At 43.3% G+C, this 14,373-nt stretch overlaps 1 protein-coding gene across 2 annotated transcripts in view; it reads left to right on the top strand.

Annotated features, from left to right (window-relative positions):
- The window catches only part of LOC128406025 (cullin-4B), a 175,708-nt gene that overhangs the window by 8,119 nt on the left and 153,216 nt on the right, over nucleotides 1-14,373 (top strand). For both annotated transcript variants that reach the window (XM_053373079.1, XM_053373078.1), the window contains exons 4-9: nucleotides 3,488-3,557; nucleotides 6,797-6,870; nucleotides 9,558-9,720; nucleotides 9,817-9,906; nucleotides 11,604-11,686; nucleotides 12,572-12,639. In XM_053373079.1, the coding sequence (XP_053229054.1) occupies nucleotides 3,488-3,557; nucleotides 6,797-6,870; nucleotides 9,558-9,720; nucleotides 9,817-9,906; nucleotides 11,604-11,686; nucleotides 12,572-12,639 (548 nt within the window). The remainder of the gene's footprint in view (nucleotides 1-3,487; nucleotides 3,558-6,796; nucleotides 6,871-9,557; nucleotides 9,721-9,816; nucleotides 9,907-11,603; nucleotides 11,687-12,571; nucleotides 12,640-14,373) is intronic.

Genomic DNA, 14,373 nt, shown 5'->3' with positions numbered 1-14,373 from the left:
TCCGCAGGGCCTGCAAGACAGAGCTGTTCCGCCTGGCCTTTGGTTTGGACTCAGTCTGACCCTTATGTTTCCCTCCCCTTATGGTTTTGATGAGGCTGCATTTTAAATTGCATTTTAACCTGTATTTTAAATTGGTTTCCCCCCTTATGTTTTTACTGTAATTTTACTGGTGTTAGCCACCCTGAGCCTGGCTCTGGCCAGGGAGGGCAGGGTATAATAAAAGTTGTTGTTGTTATTGTTGTTGTTGTTGTTATTATTATTATTATTATTATTATTATTATTATTATTATTAGACTGATTAGAAAATATTGAACTATTCTGTTGGTTAGAAATAAAACAGAATGGGGAGGGTTGGTTAACCTTAGGGTTGCCATATTTTGAAGAGCAAAATTTGCCGACTTCTAGGTCAATATTGTTTACACTGACTGGCAGCAGCTCTCCAGGGTTTCAGGCAGGGACTCTTTTCCAAAGACCCACCTGGAGATGCTGGGGATTGAATCTGGGGCCTTCTGCATTAAGAGCAGATGCTCTGCCACTAAACTATGGCCCTAAAATAAACAGAAGATTGCATGAGCAGAGAGAGGTTTAAAGAGATGGACAGACTCTGGATGAGGCTCTCACTCATAGGAAGTCATTAGGCAGAGGCTGGGCAGCCACCGTAGTGTAGGGGGTAGAACGCTGGACTTGAAGGGGGGAGAAAAGGGACACAGAGGAGGGGGGAGGGGGAGGGGGAAGCCCTTGGAGGGATGAGGGATGAGGGAGTCGGGGAAGTGAAGAAAGGAAAGATAAAGGAAGATGGAGCCTGACAGAAGGAGAGAGAGGGAAAGAAAGGAAAGGAAGAGGGTCCAGACGAGGAGAGTGCTTGTGGGGGGGACTGCAGGCAGGAGGCAAAGGACTGAAAAAGCCACACAATGAGGGGGGGGCAAGGGAATGCAGCAGCAGAGAAAGGGAGAGCAAGCGAGGGGGGAGCTATCAGAAATTGCAGCAGAAAACCCACTTGGGGAAAAATGTGCTGCAGAGATGCAAGTAAAGGAGGGAGGGGGGGATAATTAAATAAAAAAATCCCAGTTTGGGGAAAGGAGGGTCTCCCTGAGGCAAAGATAGCCTTGTTTTTGGGAGGGTGCCCCCCCCAAAAGGGGGTAGAAGGGTGGTTGTGCGGCATGGGGAGGGATTGTTGGATGGAAAAAGAGAGTGGGGGAAGGGGATTGTGGAGGACGTGTGCCTGGGGAGGGAGGGGACAGAGCCAGAGAGAGAAAGGCTGCTACTGATTTTGTCCTAGGGGGCTTTGATTGGGAAGTGATGCCACAGTCGGGTGCTGAGAGGTGGCTGACTGTCTCTCGGTTACTCTTCCTCCTGCTCTTTCCCCCTCCCTCTCCCCCTCCCCCTTCCCCACTCACATGCACACAAACACACAGGCTGGCACGCCTAGGGACGGGATGGGCAAGAGAGTGCTCGCACTCCAAGGGACGAGGCTTGGAGGATGTTGACAAAAAAACCCAGACATTTTGCCACATTCTAAAATTCTGTCCAGACATAAATTTTAAGCCTGAAAAAGAGGGCGTGTCTGGGAAAATCCAGACATATGGCAACCCTAGTTAACCTTATTATCTGGGATACTGGCAATGCCACCCACTACTATACATTACAGTTGCTTGAAATGGGGGTTAAACAAAGGAAGCTTGAAGAGATTAATATTCAAATTGTTTGTTTTAATGTTTCAACAGGAGACAGATCTACTTTTGGTAACAAGCCACTCTGCAGCATTCTATACAGCATGCTCTTGTAATAATTTTCCTACCAATATAAGTCCCAATTCAGAGAAACATGCATGTCACTCTATACACGCAGTGTGTGTGTTTGGGTTCTTGTTGTTTTTTACTTGTACTATGTGAACCTCTATTATTAACATTATTGTTTTTATTTATCTATTTAATTTACTTATCACCCTTCATCCAAAGATCATAGGACAGTTTGCAACATAAAAGCACAAAATGCATAACAGGGTCATTCCATATCAAGTGGTCCATTTTTTTAATGATTTTTTTTTACATCATGTCCAATTTTCTTAAAATTTTGTACACTTGTTGAACGATAACAATCAGAACTAAGTTTAAATCTAAAATGTTAATTTTTATATCTCATCCCATTTTTGAGTTATGAGTGTTTGAAATTTCAAAAAAAAAATAAATGACAATTTTGGCCTTGCTGGACTACATTGAGATCCCATAGTTTGTTTAACAGCCAAATACCTTGTTGAAAAGCAGTGTTTTTGCCTGGCACTTAAAGATATGGGGAGACCATTCCACAAATGGGGAACCACCACGGAAAAGTCCCATTGCCTGGAGGGTGGCAACACAAGAAGCAGGCACTCAAAAACGGGCCACAGATGATCTGAGTCGGTTCATATGGGGAGAAGCGGTCCTTGATGTATTGTGGTCCTGAGCCATTTCAGGCTTATAGGTCAAAACCAGCGCTTTGAATTGGGCCTGAAAACGGATTGGCGGTTGGGCCAGGATTGGCATTATATGCTCAAACTGTCTTGCCCCGGTGAGCAAACTGGTCACTGAATTCTGCACCAGCTGAAGTTTCTGAACTGTCTTCAGAGGCAGCCCCACATATAACATGTTATAGCAATCTAACCTAGATGTTACCAGAGCATAGACAACAGAAATTAGGCTATCCCTGTCTAGATAGGGGTTCAGCTGGGTTCAGCTGATGGAAGGCAGTCTGTACCACCAAGGCCACCTGAACCTCCAGTGACAGCAATGTATCTGGAAGTACCCCCAAGCTGCATACCCCCAAGCTTCATAAGGACATGTTCCCTGAAGTTTTAAAATATAGGAATTTGTAGTATTGGGGTTGTGTTCAGCCAAAAGCTCCAGGAAGCCTTGACTTTTCAGTACCTAAAGAGCCTCTTTGACCTTCATTTTTATAATGGCTGAAATCCAGAGAGATGCACACATCAGTGTTTCTCTCTTTCCATCTGAGCATCTCCCCTGTTAAACTGTAGGATGGGTCTTAAAAGTCTGTCTGGGCTCTAATGCAAGGACTTTTGAAACAATAAGGAGCAAGGGAGGCAGGATTTGATGTTCATAACCCTGAGGCTGTGCGCATGCTTACAATATTGCAGGATTACAAAGTTTTGAATAAATTATGGGTATTAACATCAATTTTTAACAAATAACTTGGAAGATTAGCTAACTTATTTCATGACTCTACTACTGATTTTAGTGGCAACGTGCCACCAACATAGTACACCTTTAGATTTGAATTGTGGGGTAATTGTTCTGGTCTCTATGCTTTTAGCTGTTTTTAGGTGAACATCTTTTGCATAGCCATATCCTAAACTAACAAAGGCTTTAAAATAGGGTTTGACAGTTTCTTTTGTTTCAAAATGAATTTTCTAGCAATGATGCAGAAAAACAGTATCATCAGGTGTTGGTGTTGTCTCAATTATTGTGTTAAATATTCTTAACTTCTTCCTCATGGATTCATTGGACAGTGTTCTTTTTCTCAAGAAAATAGACAAATGTTGGCAAGACCACTGTAGACAAATGGTAAGGCTTATTTTTCTTTCAAATAATATTTACCGTATTTTTCGCTCTATAAGACGCACCAGACCACAAGACGCACCTAATTTTTGGAGGAGGAAAACAAGAAAAAAAATATTCTGAATCTCGGAAGCCAGAACAGCAAGAGGGATCGCTGCGCAGTGAAAGCAGCAATCCCTCTTGCTGTTCTGGTTTCTGGAATAGCTGTGCAGCCTGCATTCACTCCATAAGACGCACACACATTTCCCCTTACTTTTTAGGAGGGAAAAAGTAAGTCTTATAGAGCAAAAAATTCGGTATGTGAGCTTGGATTCAAAGATGGCTCCCCCCCATCTGCAGCTCCCTGAAAACTGGCTCTAGGGGTCCATAGACTATCTTGAGCAGCTTTCCAAGGGTCAGAGATAGCTGCAGGGGGGGCAAGATAATTGGACACGCACACACTGAGGATTAAACGCCCAGTTGCAGATACAGCGGTACCTCGGGTTAAGAACTTAATTCGTTCTGGAGGTCTGTTCTTAACCTGAAACTGTTCTTAACCTGAAGTACCACTTTAGCTAATGGGGCCTCCTGCTGCCGCTGTGCCGCCGCTGCACGATTTCTGTCCTCATCCTGAAGCAAAGTTCTTAACCCAAGGTAATATTTCTGGGTTAGCGGAGTCTGTAACCTGAAGCGTACAGGTGAAACTCGGAAAATTAGAATATCGTGGAAAAGTTCATTTATTTCAGTAATTCAACTTAAAAGGTGAAACTAATATATGAGATAGACTCATGACATGCAAAGCGAGATATGTCAAGCCTTTATTTGTTATAGTTGTGATGTTATGGCATACAGCTGATGAAAACCCCAAATTAACAATCTCAGAAAATTAGAATATTAAATGAAATCAGCAAAACAAGGACTGCAAATAGAGCAATATTGGACCTCTGAGAAGTAGAAGCATGCATATGTACTCAGTACTTGGTTTGGGCCCCTTTTGCATCAATTACTGCCTCAATGTGGCGTGGCATGGATGCTATCAGCCTGTGGCACTGCTGAGACGTTATGGAAGACCAGGATGCTTCAATAGCAGCCTTCAGCTCTTCTGCATTGCTCGGTCTCATGTCTCTCATCTTTCTCTTGGCAATGTCCCATAGATTCTCTATGGGGTTCAGGTCAGGCGAGTTTGCTGGCCAATCAAGCACAGTAATCCCATGGGCACTGAACCAGGTTTTGGTACTTTTGGCAGTGTGGGCAGGTGCCAAGTCCTTCTGGAAAATGAAGTCAGCATCCCCATAAAGCTCGTCTGCAGAAGGAAGCATGAAGTGCTCCAAAATCTCCTGGTAGACGGCTGCGTTGACCCTGGACTTAATGAAGACAGTGGACCAATGCCAGCTGATGGCATGGCTCCCCAAATCAACACTTCACACTGGACTTCAAGCATCTGGCATTGTGTGCCTCCCCATTCTTCCTCCAGACTCTGGGTCCTTAGTTTCCAAATGAGATGCAAAAGCTGCTCTCATCAGAAAAGAGGACTTGAGACCACTGAGCAACAGACCAGTTCTTTTTTTTTCTTTAGCCCAGGCAAGATGCTTCTGACGTCGTTTCTTGTTCAGGAGCGGCTTGACAAGAGGAATACGACACTTGAAGCCCATCTCCAGGATCCGTTTGTGTGTGGTAGCTGTTGATGCACTAACTCCAGCCTCAGTCCACTCCTTGTGAAAGTCCCCAACACGTTTGAATGGTCTTTTCCTGACAATCCTCTCTAGGCTGTGGTCATCCCTGCTTCTTGTGCACCTTTTTCTTCCACACTTTCCCCTTCCGCATAACTTTCCATTAATGTGCTTCGATACAGCACTTTGGGAACATCCAACTTCTTCTGCAATTACCCTTTGAGGCTTTCCCTCCTTATGGAGGGTCTCAATGATGGCTTTCTGCACAACTGTCAGGTCAGCAGCCTTCCCCATGATTGTGCTTCCTACTGAACCCATTGCAGGTGTTATGGATTGAATAGCTACTGCACCTTTTCACAATATTCTTATTTTCTGAGATTGTTTATTTGGGGTTTGTATCAGCTGTACCCCATAATCGTCACAATTATAACAAATAAAGGCTTGACATATCTCGCTTTGTATGTCATGAGTCTATCTCATATATTAGTTTCACCTTTTAAGTTGAATTACTGAAATAAATGAACTTTTCCACAATATTATAATTTTCTGAGTTTAACCTGTATGTAACCTGAAGCATATGTAACCCGAGGTATCACTGTAGTAAACTCAGTCCTTTACAGCAGAATGCAGCAGAAGCAACTGTGGTTGGAATAGTAACATCAAAGGTTTTATTTATAAAGCAAATAACAAAACAGCAAGACAACTCTCACATCCCTCTTTTTCAGCAGAGGAGCAGAGAGCAGAGAGAGGGAGGAGACATTTAAATAGTTCCCATACTCATACATCAATTAAGTAATTAAAAGCAACCAACAACATTATGCAATGTGAGAATGAGACATTACAATACTGACACACACAAGCTTTCTGCTCACTGATATTTAGGCAAATACAACTTTTTGTTTTGTACCAGTGTCAGGTAATGATGCTTGCAATTTGTATTTAATACTTATTTTTTGTTGTATTGCTTTTGTGACCAGATGGCTGGGCATTCATTTTGCAACTCTTAGAGACAGTTTGTGTGACTTAGAATACAGACTCTGTTATACAGCCAGGGAACATAGAACCCCTAGGAGTTATGCAGCATATTTCAGTCTTATTAAGAGAACCTTTATTGGGACAGATCTCAGCAGCTTAAAAAGGCAATGCCATAAAAGCATATTGAAGAAGCATTTCATTAAGATATCATATGAAGAAATAGATTAAAATTTATCCACATCTCAGTATGTGGAGGGAATGAAGTTTCTCCTGGTGAAGGGAAGTGGGGCAGCTATTGTCTCTTAACCTGACCTGGTTGTGGAAGCATACACATTGATGGGGCAATTAAGAGGATGTGCACCATTCATCTTAAAGAACATGAATAGAGCAAGAGGGAGGAGGTGGTCAGTTCATATACTTGACTTTCTAAAGTTGCAGTCAGTAAGCAGGCCTATTTGGAAGCAAGTCCCGTTAAAATGTGGTGGCCTTTCCTTCCAAGTAAGCATATTTAGGATTGGGGCACAAGAATGATATTGAGATGGATACATAATAGTAGACATAGCATTTAAAACTGGTCAGTGTGTTTATGGCTTGATTTTTGTTTTCCCTCCTCCCTTGCAGATAATGATTAGAAGTATCTTTTTGTTCCTGGATCGAACATATGTTCTTCAAAATTCAAAGCTGCCATCAATTTGGTGAGGAAGAAAAGAGAAGTATTGATGTTAGACTTTTAGATGCTCTGTTAAAATATGTATTCAGTCAAGGAATAAGAGGAGTGGTCGTCTTGAGGATCAGGAATTGGTTAAGTTGCAGGAAGCAAAAAATAAGAATAATTGAACAGTTCTCTGAATGGAAAGAAGGAAAAAATGGAGTCCCCTCAAGTATCAGTAGATGTCTACTCATTATGCGGCAGTTGTGGAAAAAGGCAAATTACATGCTAGGGATCATCAGCAAAGGAATTGAAAATAAAACTGCCAGTATCATAATACCTTTATACAAATCTGTGGGGTGACCACAGTTGGAATACTGTGTACAATTCTGGTTGCCTCACCTCAAAAATTATATTGTGGAGTTGGGAAAAGTTCAGAAAATGATTAAAGGGGATGGAGTGTCTCCCCTATGAATAAAGGTTGTAGCATTTGGGACTTCTTAGTTTAGAGAAAAAGCAAGTAGGAGGTGACATGATAGAAATTTATATAATTATGTATGACATGGAGAAAATGGATAGGGAGAAGTTTATCTTCCTCGTAACACTAGAACTCATTGACATCCAATGAAGCTGAATGTTGTTAAACTATGGAACTTGTTCCCTCAGGAAGCAGTGATGGCCCCCAACTTGGATGACTTTAAAAGAGGAGTAGACAAATTCATGGAGGAGTGGGCTATCAATGGCTACTAGCCACAATGGGTATGCTCTATCGCCACAGTTGGAGGCAGCAATGCTTCTGAATACCAGTTGCTGGAAACCAGAGGAGAGGAGAATGCTCTTGTGCTTGAATCCTGCTTGCGGGATTCCCGCAGGCATCTGGTTGGCCACTGTGGGAACAGGATGCTGGGCTAGATGGGTTATGGGCCTGATTCAGCAGGCTCTTCTTAAATTATTCCCTTTCATTCTGATAGATGACAAACTGACAGAGAATAGAGAATCTTTGCAACATGGCTGGTTTATGTGTTTTCTTTGCTGTCTCACCCCCAGATTTTCATAAGGGATGTGGGTGTGGTACTTTAAAGATAAAGTTAAGCTAAACCAAGAAGCTCAGATCTTGAAAGTATAGAGAATCTCCATGGCAGTGAAGGAGGTCATTGTGTATATTGATTGGAGACCAAGAATGGCAGCAGTGCTACATGTTGGGAATGACTGAGCCATCAAGAACCAGCTTGGCAAAACTGTCTCTGTCTTCAGACACCATGTTCATATATAAGAATAAGCCACACACCACACATTTGTCACGAATGAGCCAATTACACTTGCTTCATACTTCTCTGCTAGCAGTGGAGAGAAACAAACCACAGTCAGTGTTGTGTCTTTTGTTATTGACTTCTCAAACATGGTTTGTTTGAGCAAAACAAACCATAATCTCTGGTTCAGGTATAATGCTAAGAAAGGAATTGTGGTTTGTTTCCTCTGCACACTTACAGCCAGCCAGGAACAAAACAATCAAGATTTAGGTGTTCACAATCAACCATTAATTATGGTTCGAATCCCCGCGATGGGGTGAGCTCCTGTTGCTCGGTCCCAGCTCCTGCCAACCTAGCAGTTCGAAAGCATGTCAAAGTGCAAGTAGATAAATAGGTATTGCTTCGGCGGGAAGGTAAAAGGCATTTCCGTGTGCTGCTCTGATTCGCCAGAAGCAGCTTAGTCATGCTGGCCACATGACCTGGAAGCTGTCTGCGGACAAACATCTGTTCCCTCAGCCTATAGAGCAAGATGAGCGCCGCAACCCCAGAGTCATCCGCGATTGGACCTAATGGTCAGGGGTACTTTTACCTTTATGAAGTATAAACAGGGCCATGGACAAAAACAAATAGCAGTTTAGTCTGAGATTTTAAAGCAGGTGATGCCAATGTAGAATGCTGTAAATCTGAAACAATTGACTGTTGTTGTTTTTTACTTTGTAATTATGTATGCTTAACAAAATGCAGATCTTTGGGTAATGCCCTCAGCACTCTGCATATTGTCTATGTATTTATTTAAAATCTTTTCCACAATGAGTTTTACAGGAACACTCTGTGTTAGAGTTTGGTTTAGAGCCTTGTTTTACCAGTGCAGTATCTCTAGAAGTGGTACACATTGGGCTGGACCTCAGTTTATCATACCACTCACGGAAGGAACAAACTAAGTTGTGTTCCAACCCTATTGCTTGCATTAAACTTGAATTTGCTACTAGTATTAAGTTCCGGGAGGACTCCTGTTGTTTTCTCCCCCAACCAACTGTTTTTTAAATCTTTTAAAGCCCATTCACAATTTAACCTTGGAATAGTTCCTAGTGTTTATGTATTTATCCAAATTTCAATTTATATGAATACATATATAGATGCCCCTTAACTGGATTTACACACATTTTGGGGTTCTCAGGAAAATGTGCAAATAAGATTGTTCCCTCTAGTAAGAGCTTGCTATGGACATTTGTGTAGATCAGTTAAAAGTCTGCATAATTAATGACTGAAGCCTGGTCAGACACAAGTTGCTGAACCCAATATGAGAAGGCATGATAATCGGGTCAGGTCATGTGTGCACAAAAGAGCCAGGAACTTACTTTTTCTTACACAGTATTCAGAAAGTAACACCTGATCAGTCCTGAATAAATGGATGCAAAGGTATCCAATATGCTGCCTCCCTGTGTTGAACTTTGATTCTTTATCATTATTTCTTTATTTTCAGGGATATGGGGCTAGAATTGTTTAGGGCACATATAATTAGCGATCAGAAAGTCCAAAACAAGACCATTGATGGCATTCTTCTGTTGACTAAGCGAGAGAGAAATGGTGAGGCTATTGACAGGAGCCTGCTTCGCAGCCTCCTCAGCATGCTTTCAGATCTTCAGGTGAGTCAGGGATCCCCACCATGTTTAACCTGTATAATATTTCAAATGAAACTATGAGAGCATCCTAAGGAAATGACTCATTTCTGTTTTCCCCAGATTTATCAGGATTCTTTTGAGCACAGATTCTTAGAAGAAACGAATCGCTTATATGCAGCAGAAGGACAGAGGCTTATGCAAGAGAGAGAGGTATTTTATTACCTTACTGTTCATGGGCACCACGAGGATATTAATCTCTTGATTATGAGGGCAGAACAGGAGCTCCCATGATGTGTTTTGCCCTGCTGATAGGGACTACAATACAGGCATAACTCAGATATATTGTGGGTTCAGTTCCACACCACCACAATAAAGTGAATAGCGCAATAAAGTGAGTCACACATTTTTTTGTTTCTCAGTGCATATAAAATTATGCTTACACTATACTGTAGTCTATTAAGCCAGCCCCTCTACTCTTGGCTCAGGAGGGGAAAATCCCGCCTCCAGCCCTAGTTGCGTGTCGAGACCCCGAGACGACCCCCTCATTGATGAATAAGACACTAGGACACAGATATTAGGATAATGTTATTGGGCAAATTTAGGTCACAACTTTATTGGTTACAGAGGCACGCGGGTGGCGCTGTGGGTTAAACCACAGAGCCTAGGACTTTCCGATCAGAAGGTTGGCGGTTCGAATCCCCGCGACGGGGTGAGCTCCCGTTGCTCGGTCCCTGCTCCTGCCAACCTAGCAGTTCGAAAGCACGTCGGTGCAAGTAGATAAATAGGTACCGCTTCGGTGGGAAGGTAAACGGTGTTTCCGTGCGCTGCTCTGGTTCGCCAGAAGCGGCTTAGTCATGCTGGCCACATGACCCGGAAGCTGTACGCCGGCTCCCTCGGCCAGTAAAGCGAGATGAGCGCCGCAACCCCAGAGTCGGTCACGACTGGACCTAATGGTCACGGGTCCCTTTACATTTACCTTTTATTGGTTACAGAATGTGAGCGGTATTGGCTTACGCATTGGAATTCACCCGACTATATCTGACTCTTGCTTGTCATGCAGGGAGTCCAGTAAGGGTCAACCACTGGTAGGGGGAGCCCCGTTGATGCAAACCAACTCGAGCTCCCCCTGGGTTCCCGATGGGGTTGTGGCATGGCCCTAGCCCAGCCCTGGACTTCGGACAAGATCCACACACCCAATTTCCTTTAACGGAATACCCTTAAGCTTGGAGGGGCAGTTGTTGGCCACACCTCCCCTCCCCCATTATAAGATCAACCAATGCCTAACCGCCAAACCTTACAAAGTTGTGACGATTGCTACGAGGTAGGCGAAAACCAAATGGCCCATGCCAATTTGCCAAGTGGAAAAATTCCTACCAGGCCCCTCAACAGCGACCAACCAAGGTCCATAGCAAGGCCAAATTTGAAACCTGATAATAGGGAGGGAGGGCGGGAGATAGAAGTGAGCCAAGAGGAAGCTCTCGGGCTTGTGCCTCAATTAAATGGGGCCCGGCCATGCCCCCCCAGCCAGCGGATTGGCTGGCAGGCGAATGACATGGCTGAGAACCTCCGGGGGATGCAGGACTTTGTCCCCCGTCCCCGGAGGGGAGTGGGTGGCCATGTGGTCCACCGCAACTCCTCCCCACTGGGAAGTGGAGCGGATTAAGCTCCACTCCCGTGGCCAGAAGAGGGGTGGTGGCAGCAGAGGGCTTCCTTTTCCTGGAAGCAGCCGGGCTGCCTGCAGCTGCGTCCTCATAATGAGCATCATCTGTGAAGTACAATAAAATGATGCACAATAAAACTAGGCATGCCTGCAAAGTATTACAGCACTAATATGACCAGATATAATAAATCCCCTCCAAAGGATTTGTCTTATTTAGCTTTTCTCCATAACTTACTGACTCTGACAGGTTCCAGAATACCTCCATCATGTCAACAAACGCTTGGAGGAAGAAACAGACAGGATTATCACTTACTTGGATCAAAGCACTCAGTAAGTGTGTAGACACCCTCAACCTGGTGTGTTAAAGCTGTTCATGTTGGACTCCTCATTCCACCACTGCTTTTTGCCAGTGTGGGATCATTTCCTATATGTAAAGAATAATGTCAGACAAGGCCACATTACATGGGTTTGTTCACATAAATAGTATAGTTTCCAAAAGAAGAAGAGTTGACTCCATCAATTCAAACCATGCAAAACTTAAACAAGCTCTGAGAATAAATTGGATGCTACCAAATCTTGCTTCCATATTCATGTCTTTATTTAAAAATACCTATTTGTGTCCATAGTTGTTCCAAAAATCATCATATGGCTGCCATACTCAAATCTTAGGCCCTGCTCTTGCCTCTCCTTTTGCTATCTTCTATATGGAAATTTTATTTATTAAATTTCTGTCCTGTCCTTCCTCTCAAAGGAGCTCCGAGTGGTAAAATTGTACATTCCTTGGATGGGCCTGGTTGTATTGTACCCTGCAAAGCACCACCCAGTAGTGTTATGTCTCTTCAGCTGCTACTAGCTGTGGATTGAGGATACCCAAAGTGGTGCCTTTTGGATGTTGGATTCTCAACTCCCATCAGCCCCAGCCAGCATAGCCAGTGGTCAAGGATGATGGGAGTTGTAGCCCCTCAAAATGTGGAGGGTATCATGTTGGCTACCTTTGTTCTAGAATCTAGAAGATGATCGAGCTTCATTTTTTAAAGAAGGTAGGAGAGACCAAAAGCAGTTTTTCCACACACACACAAATCACGTGAGCCATAAACACATTGTTAGAAGTAGTTGGGAATGTTGCTGTTTGAAGCAACCTGATGTTCAAGTTTGGTTGAAAGTGGTTAAAGGGCAAGCAAAAGGAATGTAATTCTAAACACTTTTTTCCGATAGGAAACCACTAATTGCTACTGTAGAAAAGCAGCTGCTAGGTGAACATTTAACAGCCATTCTACAGAAAGGTAACCTATCTTTTTTTATAGAAATATTTCTGTTTACTGCTTCTTCAGGGTTTTCAGTTCCCTATGCTGAATGGAACTAACCCATTCAGTTGCCACTTTTTTAATCCCCTTTGCCTACCCTGATCATAAAGGTAAGCCACAGTAGTGGCTTCAGATGTTTTTCAGAATGAAAACTTGATGATGTTAAAAACAAAAAACAGCAAATATGGGTGGAGGGTGTATGTATGATAACATGTCAACTCTAGATGGCATTTAAGAGGCAAGTTGTTTCAGTACAGATGTCATCTTTCTGTGGAGGGCAAGGGGTGAATCAGATCAACTGCTACATTCTGCAAACAGCAAATACTTCACTTTCCTGCCTTTTTAAACTGTGTAATAAATCACTTTGTGTTCCAAAAGACAATATGCTTTTCAAAGAGAGTGAAAGCTGCTTTTCCTGAACGGCTGTTAATGTAGACAGCATCTAACCAGTTGTTAGAGAATGTGCTGTGAATGCTAGCTGAGATAAGAATCCCGGAATCCAGCCATATATACAGAGATTTATTGGCAGCTTCAAAGTATTTCATAGAATCATAGAATCATAGAGTTGGAATAGACCACAAGGGACATCGAGTCCAACCCCCTGCCAAGCAGGAAACACCATCAGAGCACTCCTGACATATGGTTGTCAAGCCTCTGCTTAAAGACCTCCAAAGAAGGAGACTCCACCACACTCCTTGGCAGCAAATTCCACTGTCGAACAGCTCTTACTGTCAGGAAGTTCTTCCTAATGTTTAGGTGGTATCTTCTTTCTTGTAGTTTGGATCCATTGCTCTGTGTCCGCTTCTCTGGAGCAGCAGAAAACAACCTTTCTCCCTCCTCTATATGACATCCTTTTATATATTTGAACATGGCTATCATACCACCCCTTAACCTCCTCTTCTCCAGGCTAAACATGCCCAGCTCCCTTAGCCGTTCCTCATAAGGCATCGTTTCCAGGCCTTTGACCATTTTGGTTGCCCTCCTCTGGACACGTTCCAGTTTGTCAGTGTCCTTCTTGAACTGTGGTGCCCAGAACTGGACACAGTACTCCAGGTGAGGTCTGACCAGAGCAGAATACAGTGGCACTATTACTTCCCTTGATCTAGATGCTATACTCCTATTGATGCAGCCCAGAATTGCATTGGCTTTTTTAGCTGCCGCATCACACTGTTGGCTCATGTCAAGTTTGTGGTCAACCAAGACTCCTAGATCCTTTTCACATGTAGTGCTCTCAAGCCAGGTGTCACCCATCTTGTATTTGTGCCTCTCATTTTTTTTGCCCAAGTGCAATACTTTACATTTCTCCCTGTTAAAGTTCATCTTGTTTGTTTTGGCCCAGTTCTCTAATCTGTCAAGGTCGTTTTGAAGTGTGATCCTGTCCTCTGGGGTGTTAGCCACCCCTCCCAGTTTGGTGTCATCTGCAAATTTGATCAGGATGCCCTTGAGTCCATCATCCAAGTCGTTGATAAAGATGTTGAATAAGACCGGGCCCAAGACAGAACCCTGTGGCACCCCACTAGTCACTCTTTTCCAGGATGAAGAGGAACCATTGATGAGCACCCTTTGGGTTCGGTCAGTCAGCCAGTTACAAATCCACTGAGTGGTAGCATAGTCAAGACCGCATTTTACCAGCTTCTTTACAAGAATATCATGGGGCACCTTGTCGAATGCCTTGCTGAAATCAAGGTAGGCTACATCCACTGCATTAGTTAG

Source organism: Podarcis raffonei, chromosome W, assembly GCF_027172205.1.
Source record: "Podarcis raffonei isolate rPodRaf1 chromosome W, rPodRaf1.pri, whole genome shotgun sequence".
Classification (NCBI taxonomy): domain Eukaryota; kingdom Metazoa; phylum Chordata; class Lepidosauria; order Squamata; family Lacertidae; genus Podarcis; species Podarcis raffonei.
The sequence above is the reverse complement of the archived record's forward strand: the minus strand, read 5'-3'. Positions and strand labels throughout refer to the sequence as shown.